Source organism: Copadichromis virginalis, linkage group LG10 (genome assembly GCF_057382275.1).
Source record: "Copadichromis virginalis isolate Kocher_CV1m ecotype Utaka linkage group LG10, C_Virginalis_male_GT1.1, whole genome shotgun sequence".
Taxonomy (NCBI): Eukaryota; Metazoa; Chordata; class Actinopteri; order Cichliformes; family Cichlidae; genus Copadichromis; species Copadichromis virginalis.
Window position 1 is genome coordinate 14,231,842 of NC_140627.1, and position 12,969 is coordinate 14,244,810.

General features: G+C 39.7%; 1 protein-coding gene across 4 annotated transcripts in view; it reads left to right on the forward strand.

Annotated features, from left to right (window-relative positions):
* The window catches only part of sipa1 (signal-induced proliferation-associated 1), a 36,762-nt gene extending 30,021 nt beyond the window's left edge, over positions 1–6,741 (forward strand). For all 4 annotated transcript variants that reach the window (XM_085470031.1, XM_085470029.1, XM_085470032.1 and 1 more), the window contains exons 14-16: positions 679–751; positions 1,803–1,881; positions 3,628–6,741. In XM_085470031.1, coding sequence (XP_085326157.1) covers positions 679–751; positions 1,803–1,881; positions 3,628–3,771 — 296 coding nt within the window. In that variant the 3' untranslated portion in view covers positions 3,772–6,741. The remainder of the gene's footprint in view (positions 1–678; positions 752–1,802; positions 1,882–3,627) is intronic.
* Positions 6,742–12,969: the final 6,228 nt, after the last annotated feature.

The window sequence follows — 12,969 nt, forward strand, 5'->3', positions numbered from 1 at the left end:
TGTTGGTCCAGGATCAACATCCCAATTGACCAGTGAGCCTATCTGAGATTTTATTTACCATTAGTCAAGCAGTTAGCTAACACTTTTCTGAAAACCAACATGAGTAACCTTAATTTGGCTAACAGCAAACCTAAATTGATTATATAGTTGTTATTAATATTGTTATTAATAACTGTATGAATTAATTTAGAATGCTTGAGGTAGAAGAAGAAGAAGATGATTCCAGACGAGAGTTTTATATAAAAACAAAGGTGTTTGGTTTTTTTTTCCACATTACAAAGAAATGACATCACAACAACGTGATTGGTCGGTTGCAATCTTAACATTATTATGATTAGCACCTACACCAACTTTAACATTTAAGCTGCTAACTGAATGTGAAGGTGCAGGTGTAGGTGCAGGAAACTACCAAAACTTCTGCTTTTATAGAGGTGATCACACCTGCTGATGGACAATTAACCAAGTGCAACTGATTAGCAGGATCTGACTCCTACTTACCCTCTTAATTCTTATAAACGCAGTGAGAGCGTACTTAGCTTGTCACAGGAGTGCATAGAGTCAAAACATCTTTATTGACTTCATCAACTTTCACATCTCTGTCTCATCACATTTAATTTAATTTACTGTATATATCACTTATGATCATTATAATAATGTGAATAATGTTCCTTATCGCAGACCGCAAAGCCGGAGACCCCTCCCAAGCAGGCGCTGATCAAACTGACGGCAAGCCAAAAGAATCAAAGGAGAGGTGGGTTGCTATAAAGTGCGTCTAAGCCGAAGCAGTTCAACATCTTTGTAGTTAGCGCCTTTGTCTGAATTACTCCCTTTTCTCAATTCAGTTAGAACGGCACCTCTATTCTCACTCAGTTATTTAGACTACATCCAGCTGTTTGAGTCAACGTGATGGCTTCTCGCCGCCATAAAGAGAAGCCCCTTGCTGACTCGGTGATGCAGTTCTGTGTGTGACTCACTGCTGTGGCTTTTTTTTCTTTAAAACTGTAGCTCCATTTTTACTTGTCTTCAGTGGCCTTGTTCGCCTCCTCCATGCTGAGACTGAACAAACAAAGTCCTGCAGATCTGCCGGAGACAAAACAAAGACAGAAACAAATGTCAACAGTAGATAAGCAAAAACAAAGTTGTGAATATTTCTTTGATAAATCAAGTTCACATCAAAAACACAACAATAAAATCTTCAAGTTATGCACACATTATAGTTAACAATTGGAGTGACGCTGACAGCAGTTAGAGCGCATTTTCCCACCTTTGTGTTATTAAACACGCAAATTTATAAATATATGGGGGAGGGTTTCCAGTTGTCAGATCGTATTTGGTGATCGTCATGAAAACCAAATGAAGTTTCTTTAAAGATCAAACACGCTACACTGCAATTTCTGACGAAATGCATCGTGGGATGACTGCGCTCGCTCAGAGCGGCTCTGCTCGTCGGATGTAGCAATTACTGTAAATTGATGTGTGAGCATTACAAGTTTCATTAAAAGGCAGGAGGGACAAAGCGTCGAGCTCCGAGGCTGTCAGAGTGACAGATGGCGTCTCGAGCAATCAAGCAAATTGAAAAGTTCACACATTTGGTTCGAGAGGAAAGGAAAACTTTTCCACTGCAGGCTTTTGTTGATTTGATGGCTGGGATGCTGAAACACCCTGACGCTTTGTGTTATATTCATGCATTTATTTTTTCAAGATATTATTTATTTATTTGTTCGGATTAGACAGGGGGAAATCATGAGGTCATCGTCATGTGATCGCTTTTGACAAAGTGTCACTGCCGCTCTCTGTTGCAGTGACTCTCCAGGCCACCTGGAGGAGAAGGTGTCGCAGCTGGAGGCCATGCTGAAGAAGCTGCAGGATGACCTGCAAAAGGTGCTTTGACTTCCATGAATGTTTTTCTCTCTGTGGGTAACATTTTTCAGGGATCCTCAGCTCAAGCAGAAAAATCAGCAGGTAGAAGAAACTATCACTTAAATCGCTAAGCTTCTGTCACTGCGGAGAGATGATTTCCATTTGCCAGTGCAGCCTTTTGTTTACTCATGTCGAATCACAGCTATACAGATGCATTAAATACACACGAAAAACAAACAAACAAAAAAAAACACTATAAAAAATCATTTATTTATTTATAATTTCGTGTACAGAAATTATTATCAGATTTCTTTTGAAATTCCAGTATTATACATTTTTACATGTATTTATGACAACTCCTTCAGTGCTTTGATAATGTGATGATGTGCTCTGTTTGTTGGTTTGTTTTGTTTTGTTTTTATTTTCATGTCGATACCTCTGAATGCTGTGTAGCCATTTTCACACATGAACTCCAGACGATGTTGATGAGTCACATCAGGACTTTTGTGTGCAGCTCCCCTTTTTTGTCGTATTTAACTCACGTCAGAAGTGTTCTTACTAGCGGAAATGCTCGAAGCGGTGCAGAAAGGGGTGCTTCCTGAGTAGAGCGAGCGGGAGGCCCGACTTGTGGCACGCACTCGCTGTGAACTGAGCTACCTGCACGATTCTCATCACTCGTTCTTGTGCACTTTATACCGCTCGAGCACGCAACCCCGTCGGGTGATTTATAGAAAAGATCGGCGGTGCAGAGCATGTGTGAAAACGGCAAGTGTCAGGAACTCAAAGGCCACTTTACGCAACGTTTCCGGAGCCTTTAACCACATCTGATGGCTACTACAGACAAGTGGGCATTGTGTTGCGATTTTTTTTTATTTTTAATTATTATTATTTTTGCCAAACACTGTATATGTCCTGTACTGTATATGTACAAAGCAAACATATGGCAGTTTTTTTCTATTTGAAGTCCTTGTTTAGGACTGCAACTATACCTATTTTCAGCATTGAGAGATCTAATGGATATTTTTCTAATCATTCACCTCCGAATTTCCAATGCTGTAATAACAAGACAAACAAACAAACTAAAAACAGAACATTTGGTGCTGAAACAATTAGTTGATTGAGAGAAACTGAATGCTTCTTAGTGCCGTAGCCTCTCAGATATGAGGATTTGCTGCTTTTCTCTGTTTTACTTTAAAACCAAGCAATATTAAAAAACATTAAGTTGGACTTTTGCAAGCTTGATGTGATTGTTTTCCATAGTTTCTGGCATGTGATCGATCGGTGAAAGTGTTCAATGAAAAATAATCATCAGACTTTTCAATCACGAAAATAACCCCTAGTTGCAGCCCTACACCCCACTGTAAGACGCCCTTAAAGCACTGATTTTAATAAATGATATGCAACAGTGAAAAGTCAGCAAATGTTTGGTTGTGTTTACCTGATAAATGTCTAAAACAGCAACAACAACAGCAAAAAAATCTTTTCTTTCAAACAAGTGATTGACTAATTGTTTCTGCGCTGTTTCGGGATGCGACTTTATTCTTGCTCACACCACATTGTGTTGTTTTTATCTCATCACTCTGTGTGTTTAATTGTACCATAGACTGTATATAAAGACCGCATACAGAGACTGTTATATACAGTCTATGACTTGTACCCACAAGTTGCTTAAAGCCACCGGTGCACCTGCCGCTCTCCTCCCATTCCTGCCACAGCCATCTGAGCAACAGCTTTTTTTTTGTTCTGTTGTGTGCCGATGTCTTACAGGAGAAGGAGGACAAGGCGGTGCTGCAGGCTGAGGTGCAGAGCCTCAGGCAGAACAACCAGCGGCTGCAGGAGGAGTCACAGAGCACGGTGGCCCGTCTCATCAAAGTCACCGAGCTGCTGTGCAACGTCAACAAGCCTTGTTAGCTTCACCGCCGCACGTGCGTGCACGCACGGAAATCAGCAGAGTGATGCAAATCGTACAGTGCGGGTTTTTTTACGCTCGACACATTTACTTTGTTCTGACATATTTTGAAAACACACACACATACCTATCCTCTTTAATCTCACAGTCTCTTGTCCTGAATCCTGGACTTGCCTGCTGGTGAGGGAGTATGCAAATCAATTTTTAGGGGGAAAAAAAGACATTTATCACCCAGTGATGACCTTTGCAGACTGACCGACACAGGCTGCTGTGTTGATGTGCTATGCCAGAGTGCTTCTAGTAGTGTGTGTGTGTATGTATGATTCGGTGTGTGTGGATGTGTGTGCGTCTATATATTGCTTCAAATACTTGACGAGCTGGGCTTAATAGCACTTGCTTTAAAAGACTGAGAGACACTGAATAGCATGTTTGGTGGTGTTTTAGCCAAAATGACCAAAAGTGTATATATATATATATATATAGTTTATGTATGTAAATATATATACACACAAAGTGTGTGTGTATATATATGTGTGTGTGTGTGTATGTATGTATGTATGTATGTATGTATGTGTGTGTGTGTGTGTGTGTGTATGTATGTATGTATGTATATATATATATATATATATATATATATATATATATATATATATCACCAGTAATATATGTGAATTGTAGTACTGCTATCCTGCCAGACATGTAGTATGTAGTTGCAATGTCTGAGTGTGGTTCTGGCTGATAGTGTGGAAGGCCTTGATGTAAAAAACAAGAAGGAGGGAGAAAAAAGGGGGGAGACATGAGGATTACAAGCCTGTAGGCAGCCTTCTACTTCAAAAGATGTAATGACTATAACTGACTCGCTTCAGAGTCCATTACGTAAGGACATCACACTCCCTGCCCTCTTCACTTCTCAGTAGTACTGTATTTAAGAAATTCTCTTTTTTAGGGAGAGACTATTAAAAAGCGAAAGAAAGAAAAAGCCCATGAAATAAGGGACGTAAACTGGAAATGCTTAAAAAAATGAACTGAGCATGCGTGTCTGTCTGAAGTATGTGTGGGGAAAAAAAGAGTGTTAAAGGGACGCTGAATAAGGGTTATACCTCTCCTGAAGACACAGACTACAGCAGGAAAGAACTGCTCCGGCTTCCTTCCATGATTGCCTGTAGCTGTTATCTTCTAACCTCACTATTGTAGCAGCCATACTGTAGAAGATCTCCTCCTGCTGGCCTGAACCACTGAATGCCAAAAGGCAGCTTTTTATTTCAGCTGGCAAAATAGCTTTAGGTGTCCGAATAACAGCACCTTTGAACTGATAGTGAAATACAGAATATTGTATTTAAATATGTTTTGTGTTTGGCGGATGTCTACCGTGACTATTTTTGGGGTAATTGTTTACTACTGCTCATGAGTGGTGGCAGTAAGGACGATAGGTGAAGTCTTACCTTTCCACCCTGGTGTGTGTTTGTGTGTGTGTGTGTGTGTGTGTGTGTGTGTTTCTGTGTCATTCTTGCACTTTTTTCCCTTTTTTTTTTTTTTTTTTTTTTAAATGTAAAAACCAACCCTCGGTGGGGCACATACTGTACTTTCTTTAGGCTGCCCAGGTAACGTCTTGTTCAACATAAGGAGGTGGTAAGATCTCATCCCCCTGACACCACCTTACCTCACCTTTCTGTGTCCACTGCTGACGAACAAAGTGCGTTCAGAGGAGTTTTGGACTGCTTCTCCTCAGTGCCAACGAAAAGCCCAGGCAGCTCTCCCAAACCCCACACAAACTAATCTCCAAACTCTGAACTCTGAACTCCGAGTGGAAAAAAATGGGAATGCCAAACGTTCGCTGGACGCCCAGAATCCGTTGTTTCTTGTACAAACTTCCTCTTGTAATTTTATTTTAGAGTCACTGTGAATACCTGGTACCAGCATATTAAGATACAGTATATACAGATTAAATTATGAATCGAAAACTTTATCAGTATGCGAAGATACTGTATGTACAACTGAACCGCTCCATGTTAGTGCATTGGGTTGTGTATGCCTTCCTTTTTGCAGGACGATGACCAATAACCAATGCAGACGAGTATTGATCATGGCCGGCCGGCTCCCGTTTGATCTCCTCTTCATGCTGAAGCCTCGAGGGCCGCGAGAAGACCCGTTTTACTGTATCTTGTATAGTTATTTAGATTGTAGGAGAGGTTGGTGAAGCATGAGAATGTGCCAAGCAACTTCTGAGCTCCCCTCCGTATGTGTGTATCTATAAAATGTAACTTATTAATCAGTGCAAATGTGGATTTTCTTGTAGCTGTTTTAACTGGAGGAAAGTCGTGAGGATGAAAATGTGAAACAAGGCAGAAAGGAAGTGGGCTTGCTTCTAAGTTTGACTTTCTTTTGTAGACGACCAGCAACTATGATATAAGATGACAAAATGCTATCTGAAACTCTTTAATGTAACTATGGGTCTTGTTATTGTTCGAGCTTTTTCAGCTATAGCTCTTTCATATTTGATAAGGTCTTAAAAATAACACCATTAGGTACGCCTTAATGTGTAAATCAGAAAGGATGGTCCAACTGGTCATACTGGTGTTAATGTGAAGGCTTATTTCTCTGACTTTGTGCCTACCTTAAAAAAAAAAGTAATGTATGCTAACCCAGCTTAGAGTTTTAATTTCTTTGACTTTGGTTGCACTTTTGTTTTATTTCCATTTTATTTTATTTTTATTTTTTTGTGCCAGATGAAGGATTTTCTAAGAGACGACAACATCTGGTCTCATCCCGCTGGTTGAGGAAAAGTCATTTGGGTATTTTGGTACCACGTGATCTGAAGATCGGATAATAATAATAGATGTGTGTTGTTAATCTCAAGCATCACTGAAGCTTCACACAGCTCGACAAGTACCACAGATTGTTAAGAGAAGCGACATATAAATATATATATGATTTTTAAAAGTCAATAAAAAGGAAAAAGGTGCTTAAAATGACGGCTGATGATGCGTTGAAATCAACACAGTGAATTTGATGAACTCGGTCTGAGTTCATCACCTATTAGAGATGATTGTGTGATTTTTAAAAATGCACTTTAATAATTTCAAAGGGATAAATGTTGGGAGAGACAACGGTCACCGTCTGCTTAACCTGATATGACATCAAATACCCTGAAAGCAGATTACAAGGAGAAATTCTGTGTGTTGGCTTGGATTTTTCAAATCTGGAATCTGAGGGATTTTGTGGATCACGGAGCAGGCAGGTCACTCTTTTAAAAACTAAACTGTGAGAAAAGACTACTCTTTTTAACTTCAATGCCGTTTGAGCTGTAGCACAAAAGTTCACATTTTTGGCTGGTGTTTCTAAACTCTAGAGCTTTTAAAGGAACTATCTTCATCCAGTTTTTGGTGAAGATCTATACTTTAGCGACTACAGAAAGTTTGATCTTTGCCAGAACAGTCGGATGAATTTGTCCAAGAACAGAACGACTGTGACGAAGGAACAGGTGAAAGCAGCTCAGAGTTTGGTAACAGCATGATGAGTCACACAGAGGTGAAAGAGACCAAATCAGATTACTAAAAGCACGTAAAAGTATGATGATAAGGCAGGAAGAAATACACTCGTCAGCCAGTTCATTAGGTACACCTGTTGTTAACACATATCTAACCAGACAATCACATGGCAGCAACTCAGTGTGCTTGGGCGTTTAGATGTGGTCCACACGACCTGCTGAATATCAAACTAAGAATCAGAATGAGGAAGAAAGCTATTTAAGTGACTATGAGTTTTACAATGCCAGATAAGCTGGTCTGAGTGTTTTAGAAACTGCTGATCTCTTGGGATTTTCCCACACGTTTACAGACACCAGATCCAAAAAGAGAAAATATCCAGTAAGCTGCAGTTTTCTGGGCCTTGTGGGGATGCTAGAAATCACATAAGGAAGCAGGTAGACAAGCAACATTGGTTAAAATGACCACTTGTTACATTGAACGTATGCAGAAGAGCATTTGTGAATACACAAGGCATTAAACCTTGAAGCAGATGGCTCCAGCAGCAGGAGACTGCATCCTGTGCTACTCCTGTCAACTAAGAACAGCTCACCAAAATTGGACAATTGAAGAATGGAAAAAACTCGGCTGGTCTAATGAGTCTCATGTTCTGCTGTGACATTCAGAGGGTCGGGTCAGAATTTAGTGTGAACAACATGAAAGCATTGATCCATCCTGCCTCGTATCATTGGTTCATGAGGATGATGTAATTGTGTGGGGGATATTTTATTGGTGCACTTTGGCCATCTGTGTATTCAGAAGCAGTACTTTTGCATCCATAATAATGTTGGGTTCTTCTATATCTGCTGTCTACAGGTAATAGTTGAGGTGTGAATCCATCCTTGTTCTTGAAAAGCATGATTTAAAACACTATCGCTTTGCATTGAACACTAAAACCATTTAAATCAGAATAAAATGTCTCACATCCATAGGCAATAACCAGTTTTATCAAACTTTTATTCTATTCACAATAACAAAAAACAGTTTCTAATAAATATAGCATCAAATTGTACTAAAGAATATAAATAAATAGATATATACATGTATATAGCATATGTGCTTATAGACTGCACAGGTTGGATATTTAGTGAAAGGACACATGCCAGTGTTTATTTATTGTTTATTATTTATTACTGAGAATGAAAAAGAATCCTCATATACCCTCTTCATCCTGTGGGTGCAGAGCTGAAAAAATAGGACAAAGAAAATGAACGAATGGTTTGCACATTGCAGAACTCCAGATTCCTTAATTGTTGTATCTGGTGACATTTGAAGCACTTCTGCTATTCATCAGATAATAAAAAACCAAGCAGCACCATCTTAAATCGCCTGTGAAAGGTCACATGACCAATAACGTTTATTAGGATTGAGATCTTAAATAGAATAAACAGTCGGTTAGCGAAATCAATGAGTTAAACACGTGCCTCGTTTTTAGGCATTTGTTTCCCTCAATATGTACATTTTTTTACTTATTGTTTATCCTATATCCTCCTGAGAGCTGTGGAAAACCATAGACACGTTGGTATTGAAGTATTTTAGCATGTGGAAGATCTGTGACCGTGACACTTGACCAACTTGAAAATGCATCCAAGAAACAGACAGCTTAACTTCCTGGTTGTCATTTGGATCAGCTGAGCAAGCACCGTGCGGTGACAGGCTCTGGCCCTGACAGTTCAAAACTCCACCATAACAATATCAGCTGGCAAGTTGGGCGCAGTTTTGTTTGTCGAGATGCTCTCTGTCATCAAACATCCCACAGGGGAACTGAAAATGCTGACAGTGTAAACTACATCGCACATTGAGTTTAATCTGGCTCATGTTTTGAAATAACGAGACCACATTCGCACTTTCCCATAACTTTCCTTCCTTGCGAAGGAGAAACAGCACATCCAAGCAGACGAGCATGTTATTGCTAAGGAGATGTAATGTTTCCCAAGTTCACCATGTTAGTTTAGCAAGGCAGCACCTCGTAATGAACACTCAAGTGCAGATGAGGCTGATGATCACCCCATCTTTGCATTTTTATTCCTTTGATCGGTTTTATGGCAGTCCATTCAATAATTTCTGACACATCACCAAAAACCAGAAATCACACAGCATTAGAGGAACAGACAGGAGATCGTCTGGCAACCACGAGTGTGTTTTCCACATTTCAATTCAATCCAAGGAACATTTTTAATACTTCTGTTGTGATCAAAGTGCCGAGCTGATTAATGAGCTGAAATGATCATGCCTGGACTCCCTGCTGCACTCTTCACAGCGCTTCTCATAATCAGCTGCTCAACATGTTACCAGTTCCTTACACAACACCAAAAACATTCCCCATAAAACCTTGTATCTTTATTTATTTAATTCAGGATGTAACTATCATGCATTTAGGTGACACATTGCAGCTTTAATCCTGATTTGCTGCACATTCCCGTCTCCCAGAACTGATGCAGCGTGAGCTAAGACATACATTTTCCACAGCTTGCTCCACAATCATAATACAGCACGACAACATGATACAAACATTTCCCAGGACTTTGTCCTCTGGAAGGCTTTCCTAAACACCAGCCTGAGCAAAACACTTAATCTTCCCTGCCCTGACACCAGGAGGAGAACTGATGACAACAATGCGCTGGTCTATGTCTTTATTTGGGGTTGGAGAGCAGGAGTCTTCACTAGGGGCTACGTGTCACAAACAGCTCAAGGGCTTAGAGCCAGTTTGACTCATCCGTGTTCTGTAAATACAGAGGTGGCGTGTGTGTGTGTGTGTGAGAGAGAGAGAGAGAGAGAGAGAGGGAGGGAGAGTGAATGTGTGTGTATGCTGCATATTGGATTTTAAATGGCCAGGCCGCAACAAGTACATGAAACCTGCTGTAAGTTTGCAATGCCCGTGTAGACTTCCTGCCATTAGTTAAACTAAACTCACAATAGATGAGTCACATTCATTAGATTTGATTTGATTTGATACCCATCTATAAAAACAAAAAAAATAAATGGTTTTCCTAAAATGTATTTAAAATGTATTTAAAAATATACCCAACAGTTTATGTAGGCAGGTTAATGCGGGCCAGTCTAAGGTTAAACGGAATTTAAAATACTAGATTTACTCAGGTTGTGCACTGCATTCTTCTTTTGATCTAATGCAAACATACGGACAAATGCTGTAGTTTTGTAAAGCAAGCAGTCTGTTAATAAGTGATATACTTCATAAAACAACACCTACAAGTCAGTGATAAACTAATCCAAGTCCTGCCAGCCTGCCAAAAACTCTGGAGTTAAACATTAAAAATGAAAAACACCAGGGCGCTGCAGGCTCTCTGGTGTTGAATGAGGCTGCTTCACCTTTTTTTCCATTCTCCTGAAGTGAAAATGGGTCTTTTTTTAAGGTCTTAATTTTTTTAAAAGAAGACATTAGCCAGACCGCTTCTATCGTACAGTCCATCCACATTTTACACAAAAGGGTTTGTGTGCTTTCTGGAAACCTGGCAGGGTGGATTACTACCCTGCAGGAGTGTTTCTTCATCTTCACCCTGTTTCTGGAAGGTCTCCATGTGACAAGTAGCCTTTGTTTCTGCATACAGATGATCCATGCACACTTCTGTCATTTTTATTTTGCATTACTTCAAGAACTGGGAATGAGAAAATAGGGAAGAAAAGAGAGAAGTTAAATATGTTTTCTTTTTCATTCTTTCTCTTTAATCTTCGTCAAAGCAGAAAATCTGAATCTGAAGTTGAGTGTCCTGAAATAAAATTTATCACTTGTCTCGAGTTTTTTGGTGTTGCAAACGAGCCACGTGACTCTTTTGGCTGACTTGTGCTAATAATAACAAAAGTATATTATGTGACTTGTCAGGGTGGACATTTCCTGTGAGAGCGAGCTCGCTGGAGAAATGAAGCTTCGAAATCTCCTCCTGCCGCTTGCAGTGGGGAGGAAGTGGACACAAGGAAAGCAACATCTGCACAGCACTATGCAGCTTAATTAATTAAGAACAACTTTATGGGGAGATTAGCAAATAGAATAAATGATTGCAGCTAATTATACTTCATTCAGTGATGTCTCCACTACCTCACTACCTTTATCTGGATGCTGTTGTTAGTGAGCTGGCCAGATGCATCACTACATGGCACTGATATGGATACGAAAACAGCATAAGATGATACAGTGAGAACCCCCGCACACACGCCAATACACTTCTTAATGAAACCATTCTCACCTTGCTTTGTTTTGCAAACTCAAATCTTTGCTTTTAGTTTTATGTCTTTATGCGTTTTACAATTTTACCGAAAGGCCAAAAAAGAGAAGAACAAAACACCCAATGCTGCTGAGGGACACAACTAATGATCTTTACCATTTTACATCTGCTGGCAACTCGTGGAGAGCTGATCATGTGTGGAGGACCGTCAGAGTTCATGGGATTGTTACCATCTTGTTCTGTTATTTGAAATGTTTATTCTTGTGCAATGTTCACCTAGGATATAAACTTAATATTTTCCATGATGGGTGTTGTTCTGGCTAGTGTGGTCAACTCACAACATGGTCTCTGGTCTGCTCCTGTCATTGTTTGTTTGGGCTTTTGGCATACCTAAATGTTTTACAAGGAGGGAAATGAAACCATTTGCTAGCCTTGGATATAAACACGTTGTGTTCTCATAGGAAACATTCTGATGTTTTAATTAAAGAAAACTTGGCAGTGGAAAAAAAAAAACACCACTTCTGTCTTTAAAAAGTTTTCTATCCATCCATTTTTTTAATATCTTATCCCGTGGGGGGAAGGGCTATCCCACTTGACAGAGGGTACCTTGAAACAACCACGTCACTTTAGCATCAATTTCAAGCCATGAGTTAACCTAAAATTGCATTTATCTGGCCAGGAGGAAGCTGGAGTAATCAGAGAAAACTCATGAGGTTCAAACCTGATTATATAAATGATGGATATGATGTTAACCACTGGTCATCTGGACTTGAGTTTGGCATTTTGACCATAGCCAATGAAAGGGATTGAGAGCACAAGGTCATAAGATAAGCATTTGCTGAGGTCATATATAAGGTGAACTTTCCTATAGACTTAAATACAACATGACCTCCTTTGTGCAAAGACAGAGTTGCTCCCTGCTGGCTGTTTCTGCACTAGTTGTGCCAGACTGCTGATCCTTGTGGGTAAGGGGTTAAAAGGCTGTGGTCAACAAAAATAATGAATGGGGTACTATAGAAAATAAATGACCTATTTTATAAGTGTTCTTGTTTGTCTGAGTCTTGCAACTGCTCTGTGTTCCGCACTGTAATTACTCCAGTCCTTTTTGGCCACAATAGAACCATTACACTATATATTTATTGCATTTTGTGTCTGTGTTCTGTCTACCTCCCCTCATCTACCCCCACATTTTCATGCCTTACGGTGGCCCTTAAAAAAAAAAAAAACTTTTTTTTTTCAAACAATGCTACCAGGCACATCTCTTTCCAATAAAATGATAAGTTGAAGTTGGTGTGACTTTGATTTGGGGGGGGGGGGGGGGGGGGGGGGGCAGGGCCCCTTTCTGCAAGCTGCACTACATGAGAGACATCTCCATTAGGAGGCAAGATAAAGATCACTATTTTACATGTTTATAGTGAAATAAATGTATATTAAAAAATACTTGTGTGTGCATGAATATGTTAAGAAGCATATTTGATAGTTTGTTTTACTTTTT